The sequence below is a fragment of the Salvelinus sp. IW2-2015 genome, linkage group LG9 (genome assembly GCF_002910315.2).
Source record: "Salvelinus sp. IW2-2015 linkage group LG9, ASM291031v2, whole genome shotgun sequence".
Classification (NCBI taxonomy): domain Eukaryota; kingdom Metazoa; phylum Chordata; class Actinopteri; order Salmoniformes; family Salmonidae; genus Salvelinus; species Salvelinus sp. IW2-2015.
The window spans coordinates 3,337,525-3,365,385 of record NC_036849.1 but is presented as its reverse complement, the minus strand read 5'-3'; the positions used below and the strand labels follow the sequence as shown (position 1 = coordinate 3,365,385).

The following is a 27,861-nucleotide window of genomic DNA, read 5'->3' as shown; positions in this document are numbered from 1 at the left end:
AGAACACCATCCCAACCGTGAAGCACGGGGGTGGCAGCATCATGTTGTGGGGGTGCTTTGCTGCATGAGGGACTGGTGCACTTCACAAAATAGATGGCGTCATGAGGGGGGAATATTGTGGCTATATTGAAGCAACATCTCAATCTGGTTGCAAATGGGTCTTCCAAATGGACAGTGACCCCAAGCATACTTCCAAAGTTGTGGCAAAATGGCTTAAGGACAACAAAGTCAAGCTATTGGAGTGGCCATCACAAAGCCATGACCTGAATCCTATAGAATACTTGTGGGCTGAACTGAAAAAGTGTGTGCGAGCAAGGAGCCCTACAAACCTGACTCAGTTACACCAGCTCTGTCAGGAGGAATGGGCCAAAATTCACCCAACTTATTGTGGGAAGCTTGTGGAAGGCTACCTGACACCTTTGACCTAAGTTCAACAATTTAAAGGCAATGCTACCATATACTAATTGAGTGTATATAAACTTCTGACCCACTGGGAATGTGGTGAAAGAAATAAAAGCTGAAATAAATCATTCTCTCTACTATTATTCTGACATTTCACATTCTTAAAATAAAGTGGTGATCCTAACTGACCTAAGACAGGGAATTTTTGGCTAAGGTGCAAGTAAACGTCTGACTTCAACTGTAGTATGTGCTGTCTGTGCCTGACTAGTCTGAACGCCACTTCATGTCTCTCACTTTCATTTAGGGAAAATAATTGATCTGTCCTCTGTGGTTACGCACACGTCACGGACTGTACTACTACATTATTAACATGAATATGCTACAGCAAGTTTCCATCAATCTCATTGATGTGCTGTATGAACGGATCAGTTTGATTATAGCCCTGTTTACACAATTGTCTATCTAATAAGACACCCTTCTGTCTGGAGTGGGGGTCAGGGTTTGGGACAGGAAGTGTGTCACTGGGTTGAGTTGATCTCCTGCTGCAGGGCAGATGAACATGCAGTACTACGGAAGACCAACAGGGGGCGGGAGAGGTCAGCGCATGAACATGCAGTACTACGGAAGACCAACAGGGGGCGGGAGAGGTCAGCGCATGAACATGCATTACTACGGAAGACCAACAGGGGGCGCGAGGGGTCAGGCATGAACATGCATTACTACAGAAGACCAACAGGGGACAGCAGAGGTCAGACATGAACATGCATTACTACAGAAGACCAACAGGGGGCAGGAGAGGTCAGGCATGAACATGCATTACTACAGAAGACCAACTGGGGGCAGGAGAGGTCAGGCATGAACATGCATTACTACAGAAGACNATGAACATGCATTACTACAGAAGACCAACTGGGGGCAGGAGAGGTCAGGCATGAACATGCATTACTACAGAAGACCAACTGGGGGCAGGAGAGGTAACCTTTTAATTCTGCTGCTCCATCAGCATCAGTCGCTCAGTGCTGAAGGCAGCGCAAAGGCTTTACAATACACTAGAATCTTGATAGTGTGTCTGCTAGCCATGGGCACGGGTATTAGAATATTTCAGTATCCGAGCAGACGTTAGTATTCCATTACTTGCAAGAGTATCCATTTTTACGGGAAAAAAAATGTATAGGCCTATTTTAACAAAAAAGGCTGTCTAAAATGAAATGATGTACATTGCTACATAGCCTACAAGGATAGACCATTACATTAGACATTTTAATAAAGCAGTTTTAGGACAGTTGTTATGAGTGTGCCCCATTTACCATAAAGATGTTCCGGTAGCCTACACACTTTTCACACTTGTAGCGTGTTATTGTCTGCCAATCAAAGCGTACAGTACAGTCAGAGGCTCCGTGTGTAGCAAGTGAAGTGGGAGATTTCTAATCAATGCAAAATGGAATTGAAAATGATGGGATTCAGTTGGCTAAATGAGGGAGGAGGCTACAATTACAATGGTCAACCAACCGGTATATGATGTTTTAATATGGAGTTGTTGTAGACAAGGACGGGGAGCGCAGCAAGATAGCCTCGTTACGTTAGCTAGCTAGCTTCTTTACATCGATTAGATGCAGTCGAGACCGACACTACCAGATGAGATGATGAGAGAACCTTTCGCAGCAACACGCTTGTCTAACTAGCGCAAGTTTGGCTACTCTGTCTGTTCCAAAAAAGTGTTGTCTATCTGGGGGGGAAATCATGATATTATTTAAATAGTGCAATTTCGCATGCACACCCTAGTGACTGTATTAATATCCATCTCCCCTCCGCTAGGTATGAAGCCCAAAGCCCCTCAGTGGGATATCATGGCCAAGAGGACAGCTGAGCCAGGCCGGACCACCTCTGCCCCTATGCAGCAGGTACATGAACTGGACTGACTGACCACAGCAGGAACCTCACTACAACCTTTACACAAGGTAGGACACCTCTCGTTCAAGGATTCATTTGTCGGCTGATTGATTTGATGTATTTGTTATTTCAGTGACTTTCATCTTTCAAGATGTCCTGTCGATATGGGCTCATAAGATACTAGATATTCCAAAAGTAATGCATTTACAGTGTTAAGTAGTACTATCGTATAGTGGAGTATAAGAGATGAAGTCTAAAACAGTCTTGTTTTCTTACCCCAGGTAAATGGAATGTATTTTTCCACATCCAGAGATGCAGTTGGGGGGATTTGAGTGGAGGAGGGCTGACAGCCGCAGCACCGTCATTGATTGTCCATCATCTCACCCAATCAGCACGAGCCTGCAAAACTGTCAAAGACCAATGGACCAATGTGTCTTTGGGAATGGAAGGAATGGCTCTAAGGCTTTGGCCTATCAGAAGACTTCCTGACTCTACAGGACTGTGTCTATTACCTAACCTTGTTATTACTGTCATTATTGTAATTATCATTTGTTTTGTTTTTTACCAACTATAACCCGACAGCTTATCAGTTTAATTGTTCATTAAAAAAAAAACGATAACTTAAAGTTGCATGACAACTTCTTGGCGTTGTTGCGTGGAAAACCCCTGTGGAAAAGGGTGAAAGAACGACTGTGTATTGTAATATAAGCCATTTTGCATTTTTATTTTTTACATGTTTATTAAATACACGACAAGGAGACAACGATTAATTTCAATGACATAAGAATAACTCCTTGGTTGTTAATTGTTTCATTCTTTTGAAAGCTTCTAGAGTTTTCCGATTCTGTTTTGTGAGCAGGCCCGACCCTATTTGGCCCGAGAGGTTTAACTTATTGAGAAAGACTGAAACATGCTGTTTTTTTTCTACCTTTTTCACAAGTGATGCATCTATGCTTCAATGATGTAATTAAAAAGATGATTTTTTTTTCTTTCTCTCCTCGTGTGGGATTACTGTTCTGGTTGTGGAACTCCTAGGGGTGTGTCCCAAATGGCACCCTACATTTTACATAGTGCAGTCCTTTTGACCATAGGGCTCAGGGTTCTGGTCAAAAGTAATGCACAATATAAATCGATATAGTAGAGGATCACGGTATTTTGACGATATTATATGGATTCTTTGACTCCCAAGTAACGATTCTATAAGATATATGTTTTTGCTAGGGTAGTTGGCTAGCGCTAGTCGGCTGTACCTGTGCCAAAACGCCAGTATTTTTTCTTCTATATGTTGGCCTCAATCTTATTTTTAAGTGGTGAGACGACATGTTTTCAGCACTTTTATTGCCATGATGGATCAGCTTTTTTTTTCTTCTCATGGCTTCTTGTACCTCCGCAGCAGACACCATGAGCAATATGTTTAGAACATCGAATCAGAATAAAACCGAACTACCGAATTGCAGTACATATAGAATTGAGAGCGATAAATCGTGATGTATATAGTATGGCAGTCACCGGAGGCTGGTGAGGGGAGGATGACTCCTAATTACTGCAATGGAGTGAATGTTTGATATATTAATAAGCTGTTCCAGCCATTACTATGAGCCCGTCCTCCCCAATTAATGTGCCACCAACCGCCTGTGACTGCAATACATTGTATTCCACCTAAGTATTTTGATACCTCTGAGGTCCCTGGCAATTCCCAGTCCTACTATAGGGGTGTATATAGGGACTATATTGAATCTGATCTTTTGACTTCCAATTTACACCATACCACCTCCATATGTGGATCTCAATCCTGATACAAACCCAATCTGCCGTATGTGACCTCTGGGCGCTGAGATCTTATTTTTTACTGTTTTACAACTGCAGAGGTTTGGCCCTGCCCACTCCCTCCTAAAGTACTTAGCGGTCACACAGGTTCTGTCAATGACAGACAGTTTTAGAGACACGGCTCTATATCAGGTTCAGGGAATGAGTCAATTTCAATTCTAATGGAAACTGCAACTCCAATTCCTGAGCTGTTTCTACCTGGTCAATGCTTATGGTGACTGGAGTCCAGTGTGGCTCAGTTGGTAAGAGCGTTGCAATAGAAATACCAAGATAGTGAGTTCAATTCCCACAGGTATTACATATAAAGGTGCTTAAGTTATGCACTCTGTACTGTGTGTTTGTATGTCCTCACTGTGTCAAGAGAAACTGTCTGCCTGGGGTAGAAAGGCCTTGGTCCTCTTCAGAAGGGCACACTGTAGCAAAGCGTTTAGCTATGGAAGATTGAAACTAAACCTGTTCTTACTGGACAAGTTCAGGTAGCACTGTACCTCTGCGTTTTAAAACGTTTCTCCCTACTGAACACGACCCAGCTCTGAATTCTGCCAGAGCTCAGTAAAACCCACTACTCACTGAGGTGAAGAAAGAGTTAATGAAAGATGCAAGAACAGCAGAAGTAGGGACCGTTCTGTCTCTGAGCATGTGCTGCTGCCGTTGTCCTGGCTGATACTGCAGTGAAGGAAAATGTGTCCATTTTCATTGGACAGTAGTCCCCTCCGGAATGGTGAATGAGCCTGTAACTGACGGTCAGACGATGTCCTGGTTGCGGATGGTGATTCTTCGCATTGCCCGTTGGTCCTGAGGTGCATTACCGTGGAATCTACAACCGTGGGCGACAATCTCCCGGTAAGATGTGCGGGTTGATATCATTTTTGTTCCACTTTACTGCCTACTTGAAACCGCCCAGGACAGGGGTTAGACCAGGCTACAGGCTGTATTTTGGTCATCCTGACAGAGGAATTCAGTTTATTAAATTCATTGTTTTTTTACTCTGCTGCCCCACTTGACGCGCTGTCCATGGAGAGAACAATGTGAATAGCACATATTTCCCGCGGTTATAAACAATTGAGCGTTTCCCATTATTTGTATGTTTTTCCTATAATATTAGCCATTTTTATGCTCACTTATTCATATGAAAAATGTGTACTATTGGCATAGGCTACTGTAGGTTAGCCTAACATAAATGCAGCCCAAGCCATCACATGAGCAATCAATATTTGATTTGGGGGGAGTAGGCAAGGCATAGCCTATGGCATTACTAGGGCTGGCACAATTACCATATGACCGTGTAACCGAAGGTTATGGATGAGCAGTCATGAAAATAAAATAACCCATGAACTAAAAAATGTAAGCATTCGGTTATGTCCGTTTCTGCAGTAACATGGACCCCTAACAACATGATGAAACTTTGTTGCTCCTTAATGAAATGTGGAATGTTCATTCAAAGGATCTTAACTGATGTGACTCATGCAATGGAATGTATTTTTTTTGTAATGTCAGTTGAGTTGAATCAACAAATCACAGCACATGTTGATGGGTACACTTCCTGCTTTTACTTTCTGCTTTGCTCCAATGGGTACACTCGCAATAGCCGCCAGATGCGGGTACACTCATTATGCTATCATTGACTTGAATGGGAGTGCCTGTTCTATTCGTTTTATTTACAGTGCATTCTGAAAGTATTCAAACCCCTTGACTTTTTCCCCATTTTGTTACGTTACAGCCTTTTTCTAAAACACACATCTCTACACAAGGTCCCACAGTTGACTGTGCATGTCAGAGCAAAAACCAAGCCATGAGGTCGAAGGTCTTGTCCGTAGAGCTCCGAGACAGGATTGTGTCGAGACACAGATCTGGGGAAGGGTACCAAAAAATGTCTGCAGCATTGAAAGTCCCAAAGAACACAGTAGTCTCCATCATTTTTAAATGGAAGAAGTTTGGACCCACCCAAACTGAGCAATCGGGGGAGAAGGGCCTTGGTCAAGGAGGTGACCAAGAACCCGATGGTCACTCTGACAGAGCACCAGAGTTCCTATGTGGAGATGGGAGAACCTTCCAGAAGGACAACCATCTCTGCAGCACTCCACCAATCAGGCCTTTATGGTAGTGGCCAGACAGAAGCTGCTCCTCTGTTAAAAGCACAGCCCGCTTGGAGTTTGCCTAAAGGACTCTTCAGACCATGAGAAACAAGATTCTCTGGTCTAATGAAACCAAGATTGAACTCTTTGGCCTGAATGCCAAGCATCATGTCTGGAGGAAACCTGGCACCATCCCTACGGTGAAGCATGGTGGTGGCAGAATCATGCTGTGGAGATGTTTTTCAGCGGCAGGGACTGGGAGACTAGTCAGCAACGAGGGAAAGATGAACGGAGCAAAGTACAGAGAGATCCTTGATGAAAATCTCCAGAGTGCTCATGATCTCAGACTAGGGCGAAGCTTCACCTTCCAACCTTCCAACAAGACAACGACCCTAAGCACCCTGCAAAGACAATGCAGGAGTGGCTTCCGGACGAGTCTCTGAATGTCCTTGAGCGGCCCAGCCAGAGCCCGGACTTGAACCCGATCGAACATCTCTGGAGAGACCTGAAAATAGCTGAACAGCGACTCTCCCCATCCAGCCTGACAGAGATTGACCGGATCTGCAGAGAAGAATGGGGGAAACTTCCCAAATACAGGTGTACTAAGCTTGTAGCGTCATACCCAAGAAGACTCAAGGCTGTAATCGCTACCAAAGGTGCTTCAATAAAGTACTGAGTAAAGGGTCTGAATACTTATGTAAATATAATATTTCAATTTTAAATGTTTTATACATTTGCGAAAATGTATAAAAAACTGTTTTTGCTTTGTCATTATGGGGTATTGTGTGTAGATTGATGAGGGGAAAAAACAATACAATCCATTTTAGAATATGTCTTTAACGTAACAAAATGTGGAAAAAGTCAAGGGGTCTGAATACTTTCCGAATGCACTGTATATGGCGGCACATGCAGTCAGGAGTCGAGGAGAGGAGATAATGTGCCAAAAAATCTAATAAAAAGGATTATTACTGGCCAATTACTGTCATCCAAAATTCCATGACCGTCACAGTCCTATATGGCATCAACATTTCTCCCACTATCAGTGGGGTTGCCGCAGTGAGGTTATTTGAGGTTGTCACAGTTTCAAACGTGAGAGAGAGGGGCATCCCCAAAATTAGTATCTCTATGGGGCAGCCGGCACAGTGATTCTGCAGTAACGGTAACTCCTCTCTTGGGCCTGCACAAGGAGTCGCGGCCAACCTGCAAACCTTATTTACACACCCTGTTCCCTGTGTATTTTGATAAAGGGCAATAATTATTCACTCCAGATATGCACATGTGAATCTACTAAAGAGTTAACAAAATCTTAACAAAGTCTTTTCCTCTCAATTTGAGCATCCAGATCCCTAATCCCAGGGACATGACAAAGATGTTCGGATTAACTCCACATCCCAGGGTCTTTCATTCAAATTGAGAGAAGTAAAGAAAGACCACAGATGTACTTTTCTGTCAATCATTTAATTACAGATTTAACTTGGATACAGACAACACAGTAGGCCTACCATGTAATGAGAAAAACCCATCCACATTTTTGCATCTACCTTTGGAAACGTCTTAATGCTTTTTGATAAACCTCTAGGGGATCGGTGTCCCTCCCGCGGGACGGTTGAGCTAACGTAGGCTAATGTGATCAGCATGAGGTTGTGAGTAACAAAATTTCCCAGGACAGACATATCTGATATAGATTAACAAGAATTCAAGCTTTCTGTCTATCTGCACTGTCCAATTTACAGTAGCTATTACAGTGAAGGAATACCATGCTATTGTTTGAGGAGTGCACAGTTATGAACTTGAAAATGTATTCATAAACCAATTGGGCATATTTGGGCAGTCTTGACACAACATTTTGAACAGATATGCAATGGTTCCTTGGATCAGTCGAAAACTTTGCACATACACTGCTGCCATCTAGTGGCCAAAATCTGGAGATCAAAGAAATTAAGGTGTGGCGGAGGTGTGTCTACAGATACTCCATATTCTGACCTTGACTTAATTCCTTCCTGAGTCCACCACCTTTACGCGCGATGAAACAATTAATTAGGTTAAGCAACCTGTCATCTAGGCCTCCTTAATTATTTTCAGATAGATAAAACACCATTGTCCATGCACTGTAACAAATTGATAAGAGTTATTGATAAGAGCTAGGTAAATGAGTAAACCGTTTGAATAAGGGAATTGTAAATATAAATGACAATTGTTTTAGATCTATTTTACCTTTATGATCGCGGGATACAAATGTGAAACCAGTCATATGGCATAAAACTGAAGCGTATCAACATATCACCTTTTCCACAGTTAAGTTTATCAAATGCTGGCTTTGTAACCTTGCAGAGATTACATTTGGAGACCCAAGCTATAGGCTTCTGTAGCCATGCGCAAATGACAGTATAGCTCCAAACCTACCGAGTTGATTTGTGATTTCTAGAATGTTTTAATAATACTGTATGCCTGGACGTGTCACTGTATTTTTAAACATTTGTATCATGTTGAAGATGCACTTTGCAGAAATCGCTCTGCCACTTCCTGGTTGCAAAATTTTTAATAGTTTGCTTAATTTCGGTTTATATGACAAAACAAATAGTGTAGAGAATCATTGTACCATCTAAACCGATATATTTTCTATAACAAAAATATGATATTTTCAGCTGTTTGTAGCTGGTGTACAAAACTGAAAGTAAAAGACGCAAAAACTAAACTTAAGAAGAGGCGGGCATAGAAATAGCGCACATAGAAGAGATATTTATTTTAATTTTACTAGGCAAGTCAGTTAAGAACAAATTCTTATTTTCAATGACGGGCTAGGAACAGTGGGTTAACTGCCTTGTTCAGGGGCAGAACGACAGATTTTTACCTTGTCAGCTCGGGGATTTGATCTTGCAACCTTTCGGTTACTAGTAAAATGCTCTAACCACTTGGCTACTTGCCGCCCCGATATATAACTTCTTAGACTTGCTTTCAATGAGTGACAGATCTATAACACACATTTCTATGTGCATTTGAGTGGGTTGCCCAAAAAGTTACATATTGCAGCTTTAAATATTAGCCACTATCGTAGGCCTACTTAATCAGTTATTTCCACTTTAGTGTTAGTTTCCTTACATTTTGCATCATTACATTACATCGTTGGTTTACCTTTCTTTGCTCTGTCAAGTTTGTGCGGTTGTTCCTGAGGATCCCTAGCAATAGTAGATCACAGTTGTGCAATCATTTAGGACAGGTAGCATCGTTGAGTCATTATGGGAACGCAGACCATACGTAGCCGTTTAAACCTTTAAACCTGCCTACTGGAGTGTTACATGAGCATTTTAATCCCTCACGGAATCTTTCTCTCTCCGCTCCATCAGCATCACCCGGTTCTTTTTATATAATCCACCCAGCAATTTTCTCTCAGTGGATGACTCTCACAGTCAGACTGACCTGATCACTGTTTCATTCCTTCTGCGTCACATTTCTATTGGTGCGTAGTAGTATGTATTAGAGCTGTATGAAACCGATATTAGTGCTATTTATGGGCTGTTTCTACACCCTCTGAGCCCGTTGTACAGAAGCAGGTAGGGGTCCCAGGTGGCAGTGGGACTGAGAGTGGGGGAAGTGACAAGACCCAGTAGGCAGTGCAGAACTTTCCTATTGATCTGGACCTAGAACCCAACACCTCATGCCAGGCAGCACAAATATAGAATAACAAGAACAGATCATCATGATCAATAAAAAGCAGTGAGAAGCCATTAAACTGTCCATTGATGCCAGGGAGGGAGCAATACCAAAACTGACATGACAACTTGGAGGTGGGAGAGGACCAGTGGTGTAAAGTACTTCATTAAGTACAAGTACTTGAAAGTACTACTTAAGTCGTTTTTGGGGGCATCTGTATTTTACTTTACTACATTCCTAAAGAAAATGATGTAGTTTTTATTCCATACATTTTCCCTGATATCCAAAATACTCGTTACATTTTGAATGCTTAGCAGGACAGGAAAATGGTCTAATTCACACACCTATCAAGAGAACATCCCTGGTCATCCCTACTGCCTCTGATCTGGCGGACTCACTAAACAGATGCCGAGTTTGTAAATTATGTCTGAGTGTTGGAGCGTGCCCCTTGCTATCTGCAAATTAGAAAAACAAGAAAATGGTGCCGTCTGGTTTGCTTAGTGTAAGGAATTTTAAATTATTTGTAATTTTACTTTTACTTTTGATACGTAAGTGTATTTTAGCAATTACATTTTACTTTTGATTCTTAAGAATATTTCAAATCAAATATTTTTAGACTTTTAATCAAATAGGATTTTAATCAAATTTACTGGGTGACTTCCGCTTTACTTGAGTCATTTTCTATTAAGGTATCATTACTTCTACTCAAGTATGACAATTTGGTACTTTTTCTACCACTGGAGAAACAAAACAAAACAACAAAACTACAACAAAACCCACATCATAATCATCATCAACAACAACACCCAACAGTTCCAGGTCACTACAGTGCCTTGCAAAAGTATTCATCCCCCTTGGCATTTTTCCTATTTGTTGCATTACAACCTGGAATTTAAATATATTTTTATTTGGATTTCATGTAATGGACATACACAAAATAGTCCAAATTGGTGATATGAAAAAAAATAACTTGTTTCATAAAATAAAAAATAAAATGGAAAAGTGGTGCGTGTATATGTATTCACCCCCTTTGCAATGAAGCCCCTAAATAAGATCTGGTGCAACCAATTACCTTCAGAAATCACATAACTAGTTAAATAAAGTCATCCTGTGTGCAATCTAAGTGTCACATGATCTGTCACATGATCTCAGTATATATACACCTGTTCTGAAAGGCCCCAGAGTCTGCAACACCACTAAGCAAGGCACACCACCAAGCAAGCAGCTTGGACCAAGGAGCTCTCCAAACAGGTCAGTGACAAAGTTGTGGAGAAGTACAGATCAGGGTTGGGTTTAAAAAAATATTCAAAACTTTGAACATCCCATGGAGCACCATTAAATCCATTATTTAAAAATGGAAAGAATATGGCACCACAGCAAACCTGCCAAGGGAGGGCCGCCTACCAAAACTCACGGACCAGGCAAGGAGGGCATTAATCAGAGAGGCAACAAAGAGACCAAAGATAACCCTGAAGGAGCTGCAAAGCTCCACAGCGGAGATTGGAGTATCTGTCCATAGGATCACTTTAACCTTTACAGCCCCGGCGTTCCGCTAGCGGAACTCCTCCCACATTCCACTGAAAAGGCAGAGCGTGAAATTCAAAAAATATTTTTTAGAAATATTTAACTTTCACACATTATCAAGTCTAATGAAAGATACACATCTTGTGAATCCAGCCAACATGTACGATTTTTTAAATGTTTTACAGGGAAAACACCACGTATATTTATGTTAGCTCACCTCCAAATAGAAAAAAAGCACAGACATTTTTCACAGCACAGGTAGCATGCACAAAACCAACCAAACTAACCTAGAACCAACCAAACTAACCAAGAAACAACTTCATCAGATMACAGTCTTATAACATGTTATTCAATAAATCTATGTTTTGTTCGAAAAATGAGCATATTTGAGGTATAAATCAGTTTTACATTGCAGCTACCATCACAGCTACCGTCAAAAATAGCACTGAAGCAGCCAGAGTAATTATAGAGACCAACGTGAATTACCTAAATACTCATCATAAAACTTTTCTGAAAAATCGATGGTGTTACAGCAAATTAAAGACAAACATCTTGTGAATCCAGCCAATATTTCCGATTTTTTAAGTGTTTTACAGCGAAAACACAATATAGCATTATATTAGCTTACTACAATAGCCTACCGCATTCATTCATCAAGGCACGTTAGCGATAGCAATAGGCACGTTAGCGTTAGCGAATAAACCAGCAAAAGATATTAAATTTCACTAACCTTCATAAACCTTCCTTAGATGACAGTCCTATAACATCAGGTTATACATACACTTATGTTTTGTTCGAAAATGTGCATATTTAGAGCTGAAATCGGTGGTTATACAATGTGCTAACGTAGCATATTTTTCCCAGAATGTGCGGATATTTCTATTAGACTCTCACCTATTCTGACCAAATAGCTATTCATAAACATTACAAAAAAATACATGTTGTATAGGAAAGTTAGAATTCTAAAAATATCTTCATTACGACATAAGACTTAGTTATGGTAAGGGAATAACCAAAACCTGAGCGCAAAGCTACTAGTACACAGTTCGACAGATATATGAAATAGCATCACAAAATGGTTCCTACTTTTGCTGATCTTCCATCAGAATGTTGTACAAGGGGTCCTTTGTCCAGAACCGTCTTTGTTTGGATTCAGAACGTCGTTTTTCCCTCTTGAATTAGCAAGCACACTGGCCAAGTGGTGCTAAGCTCTCCTTCGTGAACAAACGCAAACAACGCAACACGCCTAACGTCCCGAATAAATTTCAATATTCTAATAAAACTATATTGAAAAAACATACTTTACGATGATATTGTGACATGTATCAAATAAAATCAAAGCCGGAGATAGTATTCGCCCATAACGACAGCTTTCCAGTAGGCAATAACAGGTCCCTCCACGCGCCTTACAGAAAATGGCGTACACGTCGTTCCAAGAGGGTTTATTCCACCTCAGACCGAGATAATCAACTAATTTCTTCTCTCACTTCCTCTTGACATCTAGGGGAAGGTGTATGACGTGCACGTATAGTCATACGTATCATGCCCATTTATAGGCAGGCCCTTGAACACAGCATCGATTTCAGACTTTCCACTTCCTGGTCAGAAAGTGTGCTGCCAAATGAGTTGTGTTTTACCCACAGACAAAATTCAAACGGTTTTAGAAACTAGAGAGTGTTTTCTATCCAATAGTAATAATAATATGCATATTGTACGAGCAAGAATTGAGTACGAGGCCGTTTAAATTGGGTACGATTTTCCCCCAAAGTGAAAACAGCGCCCTCTGGTCCTCATCAGGTTAAGCCGTACACTCCACAGAGCTGGGCTTTACGGAAGAATGTCCAGAAAAAAAGCCATTGCTTAAAGAAAAAAATAAGCAAACACGTTTGGTGTTTGCCAAAAGGCATGTGGGAGACTCCCCAAACATATGGAAGAAGGTACTCTGGTCAGATGAGACTAAAATTGAGCTTTTTGGCCATCAAGGAAAAACGCTATATCTGGCGCAAACCCAACACTTCTCATCACCCCGAGAATACCATCCCCACAGTGAAATATGGTGGTGGCAGCATCATGCTGTGGGGATGTTTTTCATCGGCAGGGACTGGGAAACTGGTCAGAATTGAAGGAATAATGGGTGGCGCTAAATACAGGGAAATTCTTGAGGGAAACCTGTTTCAGTCTTCCAGAGATTTGAGACTGGGACGGAGGTTCACCTTCCAGCAGGACAATGACATTAAGCACACTGCTAAGCAACCCTCGAATGGTTTAAGGGGAAACATTTAAATGTCTTGGAATGGCCTAGTCAAAGCCCAGACCTCAATCCAATTGAGAATCTGTGGTATGACTTAAAGATTTCTGTACACCAGCGGAACCCATCCAACTTGAAGGAGCTGGAGCAGTTTTGCCTTGAAGAATGGGCAAAAATCCCAGTGGCTAGACGTGCCAAGCTTATAGAGACATACCCCAAGAGACTTGCAGCTGTAATTCCTGCAAAAGGTGACTAACAAAGAATAGTTATGCACGCTCAAGTTTTCAGTTTTTTTCAGCTCAAGTTTTTCTTATTTCTTGTTTGTTTCACAATAATAAAAAAATTGCATCTTCAAAGTGGTAGGCATGTTGTGTAAATCAAATGATACAAACCTTCAAAAAATCTATTTTAATTCCAAATTGTAAGGAGACAAAATAGGAAAACTGCCAAGGGGGTGAATACTTTCGCAAGCCACTGTATGTCAGCCTTTAGCTCTGAGTCAAGCTGGGCTACAGAGGCATGCTAAAGGGTTTTGGGGTGTGGGTCAGGTGACACTGGTGGTAGAGACGTTATGAATGTTTTAGAGGCAGCAGGGGTGAGGCAGAGCATGTGGTGGAAGGGGGGCTATGGGGTGAGATAGGATATGGGGTGAGAGAGGGAGTCTGTGGGTAAGAGAGAGAGAGGGGGGAACTAGAAGGAGCTTAGGTGAATTCAAGGGAGCAGGAGTTAGGATCCAGTGGGGCAAGACAGGGTGAGAGAGAGGGAGGCAGGAAGAGTGTGTGTCCAGTCTCCTGGCCCAGTTGTTCCTTGTTAGGAAATCCTCATTAGCCTGGCTCTCTGCTCACTTCGCCAAACCAGCTTCTGCTCTTCAAACCAGTTCTTACTGTGTATGGTCACACTCACAACCTCTCTCTGTTAGGATTTAATTGTACTATTGTATTACGTTTGGATGTATAATCTTCAAATCAAAATCAAATCAAAATGTATTTTGTCACATGCGCCGACTACAACAGGTGTAGGTAGACCTTACAGTGAAATGCTTACTTACAAGCCCTTAACCAACCATGCTTTAAGAAGTTTTAAGAAAATAAATAAGTAAGAAATAGACAATAAAAGTAACAAATAATTAAACAGCAGCAGTAAAATAACAGTAGCAAGGCTATATACAGGGGGTACCGGTACAGAGTCAATGTGCGGGGGCACCGGTTAGTCGAGGTAATATGTACATGTAGGTAGAGTTAAAGTGACTATGCATAGTTAATAAACAGAGTAGCAGCAGTGTAAAATAGGGTTCTGGTTAGCCCTTTGATTAGCTGTTCAGGAGTCTAATGGCTTGGGAGTAGAAGCTGTTAAGAAGTCTCTTGGACCTAGACTTGGCGCTCCGGTACCGCTTGCTGTGCGGTAGCAGAGAGAACAGTCCATGACTAGGGTGGCTGGACTCTTTGACAATTTTTCGGGCCTTCCTCTGACACCGCCTGGTATAGAGGTCCTGGATGGCAGGAAGCTTGGTCCCAGTGATGTACTGGGGCGTACGTACTACCCTCTGTAGTGTCTTGCGGTCAGAGGCCGAGCAGTTGCCGTACCAGGCAGTGATGCATCCATTCAGGATGCTCTCGATGGTGCCGCTGTAGAACCTTTTGAGGATCTGAGGACCTATGCCAAATCTTTTCAGTCTCCTGAGGGAGAATAGGCTTTGTCGTGATCTCTTCACGACTGTCTTAGTGTGTTTGGACCATGATAGTTTGTTGGTGATGTGGACACCAAGGAACTTGAAGCTCTCAACCTGCTCCAATGCAGCACCGTCGATGAGAATGGGGGCTTGCTCGGTCCTCCTTTTCCTGTAGTCCACAGTCATCCCCTTTGACGATTGTGAGCTACAATCTTGACTATTATCAAATCAAGTTTATTTTATATAGCCCTTCGTACATCAGCTAATATCTCGAAGTGCTGTACAGAAACCCAGCTAAACCAAAACAGCAAGCAATGCAGGTGTAGAAGCACGGTGGCTAGGAAAAACTCCCTAGAAAGGCCAAAACCTAGGAAGAACCTAGAGAGGAACCAGGCTATGAGGGGTGGCCAGTCGTCTTCTGGCTGTGCCGGGTGGAGATTATAACAGAACTATGCCAAGATGTTCAAAATATTCATAAGTGACAAGCATGGTCAAATAATAATCATGAATAATTTTCAGTTGGCTTTTCATAGCCGATCTTAAGAGTTGAAAATAGCAGGTCTGGGACAGGTGGCGGTTCCATAACCGCAGGCAGAACAGTTGAAACTGGAAAAGCAGCAAGGCCAGGTGGACTGGGGACAGCAAGGAGTCATCATGCCTGGTAGTCCTGACGTATGGTCCTAGGGCTCAGGTCCTCCGAGAGAGAGAAAGAAAGAGAGAATTAGAGAGAGCCAAGATTTTCAAAATGTTCATAAATGACAAGCATGGTCAAATAATAATCAGGAATAAATATCAGTTGCTTTTCATAGCCGATCATTAAGAGTTGAAAACAGCAGGTCTGGGACAGGTAGGGGTTCCATAACCGAGGCAGAACAGCTGAAACTGGAATAGCAGCAAGGCCAGGCGGACTGGGGACAGCAAGGAGTCATCATGCCCGGTTTGCCGTGACGTATGGTCCTAGGGCTCAGGTCCTCCGAGAGAGAGAAAGAAAGAGAGAAGGAGAGAATTAGAGGAGCCAGATTTTCAAAATGTTCATAAATGACAAGCATGGTCAAATAATAATCAGGAATAAATATCAGTTGGCTTTTCATAGCCGATCATTAAGAGTTGAAAACAGCAGGTCTGGGACAGGTAGGGGTTCCATAACCGCAGGCAGAACAGCTGAAACTGGAATAGCAGCAAGGCCAGGCGGACTGGGACAGCAAGGAGTCATCATGCCCGTTTTGCCGTGACGTATGGTCCTAGGCTCAGGTCCTCCGAAAGAGAGAACGAGAGAATTAGAGAGAGCATACTTAAATTCACACAGGACACTGGATAAGATAGGAGAAGTACTCCAGGTATAACCAACTGACCTAGCCCCGCACACATAAACTACTGCAGCATAAATACTGGAGGCTGAGACAGGAGGGTCAGGAGACACTGTGGCCCCATCAGAAGAAACCCCCGGACAGGGCCAAACAGGAAGGATATAACCCACCCACTTTGCCAAAGCACAGCCCCCACACCACTAGAGGGATATCTTCAACCACCAACTTACAATCCTGAGACAAGGCCGAGTATAGCCACAAAGATCTCCACCACAGCACAGACCAAGGGGGGCGCCAACCCAGACAGGAAGATCACGTCAGTAACTCAACACTCAAGTGACGCACCCCTCCCAGGGACGGCATGAAAGAGCACCAGTAAGCCAGTGACTCAGCCCCTGTAATAGGGTTAGAGGCAGAGAATCCCAGTGGAGAGAGGGGAACCGGCCAGGCAGAGACAGCAAGGGCGGTTCGTTGCTCAGCCGTTTCCGTTCACCTTCACATCCTGGGCCAGACTACACTCAATCATATGACCTACTGAAGAGATAAGTCTTCAGTAAAGACTTAAAGGTTGAGACCGAGTCTGCGTCTCTCACATGGGTAGGCAGACCGTTCCATAAAAATGGATCTTAGGAGAAAGCCCTGCCTCCCGCTGTTTGCTTAGAAATTCTAGGACAATTAGGAGGCCTGCGTCTTGTGACCGTAGCGTACGTATAGGTATGTACGGCAGGACCAACTCGGAAAGATAGGTAGGAGCAAGCCCATGTAACGCTTTAGTTAACAGTAAAACCTTGAAATCAGCCCTTGCCTTAACAGGAAGCCAGTGTAGGGAAGCTAGCACTGGAGTAATATGATCAAATTTCTTGGTTCTAGTCAGGATTCTAGCAGCCGTATTAGCACTAACTGAAGTTTATTTAGTGCTTTATCCGGGTAGCCGGAAAGTAGAGCATTGCAGTAGTCTAACTAGAAGTAACAAATGCATGGATTATTTTTCTGCATCATTTTGTGAACGAACCTTCTGATTTTTGCAATGTTACGTAGATGGAAAAAAGCTGTCCTTGAAACAGTCTTGATATGTTCGTCAAAAGAGAGATCAGGGTCAAGAGTAACGCCGAGGTCCTTCACAGTTTTATTTGAGACGACTTTACAACCATCAAGATTAATTGTCAGATTTAACAGAAGATCTCTTTGTTTCTTGGGACCTAGAACAAGCATCTCTGTTTTGTCCGAACAATTGTCTCCTTTTACTTACTAATATTTACAGAACTATATATACACTGAGTATGCCAAACATTAGGAACACCTTCCTAATATCAGAACAGCCTCAATTCATTTTGGCATGGACTCTACAAGGTGTCGAAAGCGTTCCACAGGGATGCTGGCCTATTAACTCCTATGCTTCCCAAAGATGTGTCAAATTGGCTGGATGTCCTTTGGGTGGTGGACCATTCTTGATACTCACAGGAAACTGTTGAGTGTGAAAAACCCAGCAGCGTTGCAGTACTTGACACAAGCCAGTGCGCCTGGCACCTACTTCCACACCCCATTCAAAGGCACTTAAATCAATAAGGGATCATAGCTTTCACCTGGATTCACCTGGTCAGTCTATGTCATGGAAAGAACAGATGTTCCTAATGTTTTGTACACTCAGTGTTTATTTTTTGTGACTGTTAGCGCTGAACGTTTTTGACCTCTTGTAAACTGGTTCCATTTTCCGATGTGCATGTGCCAGTCGGTAGGCCTATGCGCGGTGGTCTCAATCAGATTCAGACATACTGTAAATACTATACAATCTTTATATACTTTAGGCTTTCTGTCAAACCAATGGGGCCTGGGGACGAGGTTATATACTAAGACGGAGTGGTTGAGAGATGGCATCCCTGCCAGGGCCTCCTGACACTTGATACCAGTGGTGCTTACTGCCTGTGTCTGGCCTTGCACCCGTTATTTATATAGTCTATGGTCTGACCTGGGGATTTACACTACAGAAAGCAAGGGCACATGGTGCACACAGATCATGGGGGGGCTATTCTAACTCTCTCTACATGTGATAGCATTGTGTTAGTCTGACCCCTGATACCACGTGTGATGTAATGGCATTGTGTGGCTGATACAACATTATGACTGCCGAGGAGTGAAGTTTTCCCAAGGAACAGATCCACGACAAATCCTAACCTTAACCACTAGTGGGGGAAATGCAAAACTGACCCAAGATCAGGCTCTAGAGGCCACTTCAACCTACTCCTTTATGATCCGTCGTTGATTCTCACGGGTTCTAATATTGCAAACTGACATGGAAAGAAATGCAAGCTGACGTTAATTCAAATGTCAAGTGGTCAGTTTAAGACTTTGTACCAGCAGCCAACAATGTTGGAAGGGATATCTAAGAGGCCTCAAGTCATCTGAAGGTTAATCTTTAGCAGTCTGTGTAGTGTCCATACACTCTTAGAAAAAAGGGTTCCAAAACAGTTATTTGCAGAGGGATAGGGTTCTGTTTTGATCAGAAGATCCCTTTTTGGAAGGTAAAGGGTTCTACCTAGAACCTTTAACTCCCTGAGAACCGTTTTTGGAAGAAAGGGTTCTTTGATGATTCTTTAGAAGGCAAGAAGGGTTCTACATAGAAACATATATAATATTTCCCAGCATGCTCTATTGCAGGGAGATTTTCAGAATTGTTTCTTTTACTATAATATCAGTATTTTTGCATGCACATTGATGGTTGATACATTTGTATGCTACACAAAGATAAATAACACAGTTTTCTAAACTAATCCAATCTGTTGGATTTATTGCACCCGTTACTGAGGTGGTTGTTCCAGTTTAGATGATTGGGTTAGTCTCAGTATTCAATCTTCCCTACTCTGGCAATCATTCGGAGTGCAGGTTGCGACTGATTAACAATTCCACTTGTTGGATATCCCAGTTCTGTCTGGGTTCCTGTAGGAATTACACATCCCTTTACAAGCCAGCAGGCTTAGGTTATAAATAGGCCCTAAAAAAAGGCCTTATGATATATGTAATTTATTGTCATAAATAATAACATTTTAAAGGCTAATAAGGCTGGTGGAACTGTTCATAGAGGGTTCTGGGAAGAACCTTCCAAAGATAAAAGGGTTCTCGGTAGAACCCTTCATAGAGGGTTCTAGGCAGAAGCCTTCATAGAGGGTTGTAGGTAGAACTATGTACAGGTTGTTCTTTGAAGAACCCTATATAAAGTGCTCTAGATAGAACCCTATGCAAAGGGTTCCCCTATAGGGACAAACCAAAGAGGCCTACTTAGCACCTTTTTTTCCTAAGAGTGTAGTATTGCCCTTATGAAACACTTTCCTTTGCCCCACATGCATAAAGTAGGCATTTGACGTAGCAGAGGTACTCCAGCTGTCTATCTCATTCTATAACACCAACGTGACTGATTCACTTTTCTCTCCTTTCTCCCTTACAGACCTACGTTTCTCCTCCACTAGATAAAGAGCGAGGGGCGGTCACCATGGTGTAACGGGTGTCGTTGAACTAGACCTGCAGTATGGCACGCCAAACCAACCATTAGACCAAGAGGGAAATCCTTGTGGTCTGAGGGCGACATTTGGGGCCTCCATCTCTCAGGCAGGACTGCCTTATCACGAGGGCGTAATTCCAAATCGCATCCACCGCAATGGCAATCCCGGCACCCCCACCAGTGCCTCTGACGGTCCTGTCTCGCTGGTACCTGTACGCCATCCACGGCTACTTCTGCGAGGTCATGTTCACCGCCGCCTGGGAGTTCGTGGTCAACCGCAACTGGAAGTTTCCTGGTGTGACCAGTGTGTGGGCTCTGCTAATCTACGGGACCTGCATCCTCATCGTGGAGCACATGTACCTGGCCCTCCGAGCTCTCCGCTGCCCCGTGCTGCTGCGATGCCTCATCTATACCCTATGGACGTACATCTGGGAGTTCGGTACAGGGCTGTTGTTGACCCAGTTCGACGCCTGTCCCTGGGATTATTCCCATTTTCAGTATAACTTTATGGGGTTGATCACAGCGGAGTACGCCCTGCCCTGGTTTTGTGCATCTTTCATGACGGAGCGACTGGTTATACGCAACACGCTGCGGTTACGGATGGACAGGGACAGGGTGGAAGGGGACCAGTCGGATGCAGGCGGGGGAGGAGGGAGGAAAGCGTGGGGCGAACAAAGAGGAGCCAATTGCTATCTTAAATTGGACTGATCAGAGAACAAGGGCATTTTCTAATTTGGGAAAAGCCCGTCCTCCACCCTCGCACCTCTGCCCTCTCTCTTCTGTGACCTGGAAACCGATAAGTGGTCTAGTGGTCGAGGAGTGTGTCAATTTGTTAGTAGAAACATGGAAGACAGTCCTCCCCTCCTCGGTAGCCTCCTTTTGGCAAGGAAGCACAAGTGTATCATACCTGAGACCTTTGCGGAAGAGTTTTGAAATCTGCCATACCCGCTTTGAATCAGCAATTTTTTTGTCAAAGGAGTAAATCATGAACACATTTAAAAACGATATGCTACTCATCCTTTTATCTACAAAATGTCTTGCACGACTGGCTAAAATGTCTTGCACGACTGGCTAAAATGTCTAGCACGACTGGCTAAAATGTCTTGCACGACTGGCTACATTTTGTTTTGATCACTTTATACATTTATTTGGGTATTCCACCCTTTTAAAAGTGATTTGCTTGATGACTCATGATTGGAGAAGGAGAGTCTCATTTCATACAAGGGCATTTTCATCCACATTCCCTCTCCTCTCCACGATTACCTTTGACCTTTTCCAAAAGGAGGCCAGAGAGGACGGAGGAGAGAGGACACGGGAGTTGAGCAAATCCAATTGAGAAAAGGCCACTGAATCTGAATCACTCTGGAATCCCACTCAAGCACTAAAACATTGTATGGAAATGTATAATATTTTTTTTTAAATTAAATACATAAGTACTGTATTTCTGTATAGCTTCAAAAACAATCTGAATAAGGTGCTATATGCAATATGTTCATAATTCATTGTCATGGAGAATGATTTTCTACAGTTAGTGATAAGCCACAATATCTGGAAAAGGTCTGTATGCACTGTAGTCTGTTTAAAACATTTTTTTACTCATAAAGTATTTGCCTATTGAGAAATTAGGTCTCAGGTAACTTACTAAATGAATTGTGTGCTATTTCTACTGTATATCTGTTCTTCCAAATGAAAGACAAAATCCCAAATCAGGATTTCTGATTTTCATGTGATGTAGTCATTCACTATTAGCCAAGGATGTTGTCACCACACTGAAAGAGCTGCTGCTGCCTTGTGGACTTGAGATGATACTGCATCTGAACGCTTCATCTGAACGTCTCAAAAATAGGACTATAGGAGCTGTATTCCTCCCAGATATATATTTGGTTTTTCCCTATAATGGCCCTTGCTTTTATGGCCTCTGGTACTGTTTTGATGATGCAAAATAATGTTTATCTCAAACCACAAAGTGGATTCAAAAGCAATACATTAAAGGCCCAATGCAGCCGTTTTTATCTCAATATCAAATCATTTCTGGGTAACAATTAAGTACCTGACTGTGATCGCTTTGAATGAAAATGGTCAAAAAGAAACAAAACGAGCATCTTAGTAAAGGGTCAATTTCTCAAGCAAGAATTTAGCTAGGACTGTCTGGGAGGTGGTCTGAGTGGGGAGGGGAAAACTGAAAACTAGCAGTTATTGGCAGAGATTTGGAACTCTCTTTCTTATTGGTTTATTAACTAATTTACCGCCTAGTGATGTCACGTTGGAGGGCCAGAACTCTATCCCACCAAAACAGACAAAAACTTCAGGCAGTCTTTTCAAGCATATCTTACACTAAAAGGGCATTATCATCATTTTCACCTTTTCACAGTATTATTCCAGTCTCATAGTGTGAATATATATATATATATAAAACACAGGATATCACATTTTTGACTGCATTTGGGCCTTTCAGCAATGATTATATGAATCCTTAACTCAATATAGTAGTCTGTAGTTTGACTACCGTCTACCAGTATATAACTTTGCGCAGATAATGTCTTTATTCAAAAATGTACTGCTTTGATGAGTGTTTATTTCCAAAACTACTATATATATATATATATACTATATCCACCAATTATTCACATTTGTGTTTTTTCATCAGAAATTTTTGCTTATGGGTACCTTCATGTGTGTGTAAAATATTACTGTTCTCAAATGTTTTTAATCATAGATTTGTGTATGATTTTTTTTTTTTTTTGCCAATCTCTATACGGTGAGTGTTCAAAACAGTTCAAAACCTAATATTGAGTTGCACCCCCTTTTCCCCTCAGAACAGCCTCAATTATTTGGGGTATAGACCCTACAAGGTGTCGAAAGCGTTCCACAGGGATGTTGACTCCAATGCTTCCCACAGTTGTGTCAAGTTGGCTGGATGTCCTTTGGGTGGCGGACCGTTCTTGATACACACGGGAAACTGTTGAGCGTGATAAACCCAGCAGCGTTGCAGTTCTTGACACACTCAAACCGGTGCGCCTGGCACCTACTACTATACCATACCCCATTCAAAGACACTTCAATCTTTTGTCTTGCCCATTCACCCTCTGAATGGCATGCATACACAATCCATGTCTCAATTGTCTCAAGGCTTTAAAATAATTATTTAACCTGTCTCCTCCCCTTCATCGACACTGATTGAAGTGGATTTTACAGGTGACGTAACAGGGATCATAGCTTTCACCTGGATTCCCCTGGTCAGTCAATCTCATGTTCCCTATGTTTTCTACACTCAATGGAATGTTTGTTTCCTGTATATTTGATTGTGATATGTGGTTGTCTCATGAAGCTATCTTAAGATGAATGCACTTAGTGTAAGTCCATCTGCTAAATGACTAAAATGTCAAATGTAAATGTTTTACATACAGATCTCATATTACTGTATAGAATCATTGTAAACCACTTTTGTTTAAATACACTGCATTCGGGAAATTGTTCAGACCCCTTGACTTTTTCCACATTTTGTTACATTACAGCCTTATTTTAAAATTGATTAAATAGATTTTTCCCCTCATCAATCTACATACACTACCCTATAATGACAAAGCAAATACAGGTTGTTAGACATTTTTGCTAATTTATACAAAACGAAAAACTGAAATATCACATTTACATAAGTGTTCAGACCTTTTACTCAGTACTTTGTTGAAGCACCTTTGGCAGCGATTAGAGCATCGAGTCTTCTTGGGTATGACGCTACAAGCTTGGCATACCTGTATTTGGGGAGTTTCTCTCATATTCTTCTCTGCAGATCCTCTCAAGTTCTGTCAGGTTGGATGGGGAGCGTTGCTGCACAGCTACAGTGGAAGTTGGGAGTTTACATACACTTTCGTTGGAGTCATTAAAACTCATTTTCCAACCACTCTACAAATTTCTTGTTAACAAACTATAGTTTTGGCAAGTCGGTTAGGACATCTACTTTGTGTATGACACAAGTAATTTTTGCAACAATTGTTTACAGGCAGATTATTTCACTTATAATTCACTGTATCACGATTCCAGTGGGTCAGAAGTTTACATATACTAAGTTGACTGTGCCTTTAAACAGCTTGAAAAATTACAGAAAATTTGAGTCAATTGGAGGTGTACCTGTGGATGTATTTCAAAGCCTACCTTCAAACTCAATGCCTCTTTGCTTTGACATCATGGGAAAATCAAAAGAACTCAGCCAAGACCTCAGCAAAAAATTGTAGACCTCCAAAAGTATGATTCATCCTTGGGAGCAATTTCCAAACACCCGAAGGTACCACGTTCATCTGTACAAATAATAGTACGCAAGTGTAAACACCATGGGACCACGCAGCCGTCATACCGCTCAGGAAGGAGATGCGTCTCCTAGAGATGAACATACTTTGGTGTGAAAAGTGCAAATCAATCCCAGAACAACAGCAAAGGACCTTGTGAAGATGCTGGAGGAAATGCTGGTCGCAAATGGGTCTTCCAAATGGACAATTACCCCAAGCATATGTTCGAAGTTGTGGCAAAATGGCTTAAGGACAATAAAGTCACGGTATTGGAGTGGCCATCACAAAGCCCTGACCTCAATCCCATAGGAAATTTGTGGGCAGAACTGAAAAAACGTGTGCGAGCAAGGAGGCCTACAAACCTGACTCAGTTACACCAGCTCTGCCAGGAGGAATGGGCCAAAATTCTTAATTCTTATTAAAACTTATTGTGGGAAGCTTGTGGAAGGCTACCCGAAACGTTTGATCCAAGTTAAACAATTTAAAGGCACTGCTACCAAATACTAATTTAGTGTATGTAAACTTCTGACCCACTGGGAATGTGATGAAAAAAATGTAAGCTGAAATAAATCATTCTCTCTACTATTATTCTGACATTTCACATTCTTAAAATAAAGTGGTGAACCTAACTGACCTAAGTCAGGGAATTTTTACAATGATTAAATGTCAGGAAATGTGAAAAAATGAGTTTAAATGTATTTGGCTAAGGTGTATGTAAACTTCCGTAAACTGTATTTTCAGGTCTCTCCAGAAATGTTCCATCGGGTTGAAGTCCAGGCTCTGGCTGGGCCACTCAAAGACATTCAGTGACTTGTCCCGAAGCTACTCCTGCGTTGTCTTGGCTGTGTGCTTAGGGTCATTGTCCTTTTGGAAGGGGAACCTTCGCCCCAGTCTGAGGTCCAGAGCACTCTGGAGCAGGTTTTTGTCAAGGATCTCTCTGTACTTTGCTCAGTTCATCTTTGCCTTGATCCTGACTAGTCTCCCAGTCCCAGCAGCTGAACAACATCCCCACAGCATGATGCTGCCACCACCATGCTTCACCGTAGGGTTGGTGCCAGGTTTCCTCCAGACGTGACTCTTGGCATTCAGGCCAAAGAGTTCAATCTTAGTTTCATCAGACCAGAGAGTGGCGCAGCGGTTTAAGGCACTGCATGCATCATAGTGCTAGAGGCGTCCATACTGACCCTGGTTCAATCCTGGGCTGTGATTGGGAGTCCCATGGGGCGGCGCACAATTGACCCAGCGTCGTCTGGGTTAGGGTTAGGCCGTCATTGTAAATAAGAATTTGTTCTTAACTGACTTGTATAGTTAAATAAAGGTTACATTTAACTTTTTGTTTTTCTTTAGGTGCCTTTTCTTTGTTTAGTTTTTAGGTGCCTTTTGGCAAACTCCAAGCGGGCTGTCATGTGCCTTTTACTGAGGAGTGGCTTCCGTCTGGCCACTCTACCAGGCCTGATTGGTGGAGTGCTGCAGAGATGGTTGTCCTTCTGGAAGGTTCTCCCATCTCCACAGATGAACTCTAGAGCTCTGTCAGAGTGACAATCAGGTTCTTGGTCACCTTCCTCACCAAGGCCCTTTTCCCCCGATTGCTCAGTTTTGCCGGGCGGCCAGCTCTAGGAAGAGTTTTGGTGGTTCCAAACTTCTTCCATTTAAGAATGATAGAGACTACTGTGTTCTTTGGGACCTTCAATGATGCATAAATGTTTTGGTTCCCTTAGCCAGATCTGTGCCTCGACACAATCCTGTTTCGGAGCTCTACGGACAATTCTTTTCAACCTCATGGCTTGGTTTTTGCTCTGATATGCACTGCTAACTGTGGGACCTTATATAGACAGGTGTGTGCCTGTCATGTCCAATCAATTGAATTTATCACAGGTGGACTCTAATCAAGTTGTAGAAACATCTCAAGGATGATCAATGGAAACAGGATGCACCTGAGCTCAATTTCGAGTCTCATAGCAAAGGGTTTGAATACTTATGTAAATAAGGTATTTCTGTTTTTTTATTATTATAAATGTACCATTGTTTCTAACAACCTGTTTTCGCTTTGTCATTATGGGGTATTGTGTGTAGATTTGAGGAAGATTTTTTTTTATTTACTCCATTTTAGAATAAAGCTGTAACGTAACAAAATGTGGAAAAAGTCAAGGGGTCTGAATATTTACGGCCAGCTCTGTCATTTGTACATTTCTTTATTAAAAATGTAGTTATTTGTTACATTTGACTTAGCCTAGCAGTACTACTTATTTCTCTTGAGAGTGAGGCGGATATATATATAGCATTTAGAAACAAAACTTGATTATTTGTCTCTGAAATGAAACCGTCAAGTGATAGATTTTAAACAAATAGATGTCTGTCATTGAACAACCCCATGCCATGATTAGATAGTGAAAAAAACACACCAACCTCTTTCATAATTTCTTTAAACAGTAATTGACCGACATTTCTGAAAATGCATATATACTGTAGCATTTTGGAATTAATCTTTTCAGTTATAAATGAGAACTTACACATAGTGTGTGTGTGTATGTTTGCATGTTTAGTGACGCTGGGTCTGATCTCTCACCACATAAATCTAAGACTCATGCATGTCAGAACGTTATCAGTTGTAAATCTTCCCAAACCAAGTTGTCTATATTCTTGGTTTGATCAGTCACTTAAATTATTTATTTGTTTTAATTATTATTGTTTTATTTTTATTTTTTACAAATGTTTAGTGAAAACACTGCACTGTATTGTATCATACATTTCAAGTGTGTATTTATTGTGTTTAATTTGTAATAAGTCTTTGGAATAAACTTTATTTAAAAAAGCTGGTTTTGGGACTTAGAAATGACCATTTGGCTGTACAGTAAATGGACATATGCTTAACAAGGGTAAAGAAATCATTAACAATATTGATGCTATATGAAACCGACAGGCCCCTTCAGCTAACCTCTGTCTCCTTCTCCTCTGTTAGTAGTCAGACGAAGTCCACTGTGTGTGCAAGCCAGGTAAACACATTAAAACACAGAGGGTAACGAGGATAAGCCAGACCAGCCATATTTTATATCCCATTATAGAAACCCTAGGGCTACTGCATGTCATTAGGACAAAGCAGAGGGCAGTGATGATGATGCACTTTACTAGTGAGCTAATGGTATTTCTCATTTCTCACCCACTTTTCTGTAGTGTTGCAGTGATATTATCCTGCCACATGGTGTCGCTCTCTCACTACAAGATAATGAGATCGGTGGGGCTGTCTTGTCGGAAGATGCCAGTGGAATGCTGGGTTTTGGAGCAGATGGTTGAAAAAAATATTTTTATTTAAGCCCACTGTGCAAAAGGTATGACGATATTTGCAAATGTATAGTCCAGAATTTCAGGGCAAAAATGGTTGTAGTTAAAAGAAAGACCAGACAAAAAAGGATTAGACTTAGGTTACCTTAGCAAAACGGCCAAACACGACAAGAACTTCAGAAAAACTCATACTGTACATGAGTCTAATATAGC

The 27,861-nt window shown here is 42.0% G+C and overlaps 2 protein-coding genes across 3 annotated transcripts in view; both read left to right on the top strand.

The window, feature by feature from the left end:
• The window catches only part of mta1 (metastasis associated 1), a 43,297-nt gene extending 40,016 nt beyond the window's left edge, over positions 1 to 3,281 (top strand). The window contains exons 16-17 of one of the 2 annotated variants that reach the window (XM_023993996.2): positions 2,218 to 2,360; positions 2,603 to 3,281. In XM_023993996.2, the coding sequence (XP_023849764.1) occupies positions 2,218 to 2,321 (104 nt within the window). In that variant the 3' untranslated portion in view covers positions 2,322 to 2,360; positions 2,603 to 3,281. Of the gene's footprint in view, positions 1 to 2,217; positions 2,361 to 2,573 lie in introns of both variants that reach the window. The other variant, XM_023993995.2, reaches the window with a different exon arrangement.
• Positions 3,282 to 4,248: 967 nt separating this feature from the next.
• On the top strand, positions 4,249 to 27,092 carry tmem229b (transmembrane protein 229B). Its single transcript, XM_023993994.2, has 2 exons — positions 4,249 to 4,962; positions 20,033 to 27,092. The coding sequence occupies exon 2, from the start codon at positions 20,243 to 20,245 to the stop codon at positions 20,792 to 20,794; it is 552 nt and encodes a 183-aa protein (XP_023849762.1). The 5' UTR covers positions 4,249 to 4,962; positions 20,033 to 20,242; the 3' UTR covers positions 20,795 to 27,092.
• The last annotated feature ends 769 nt before the right edge of the window (positions 27,093 to 27,861 follow it).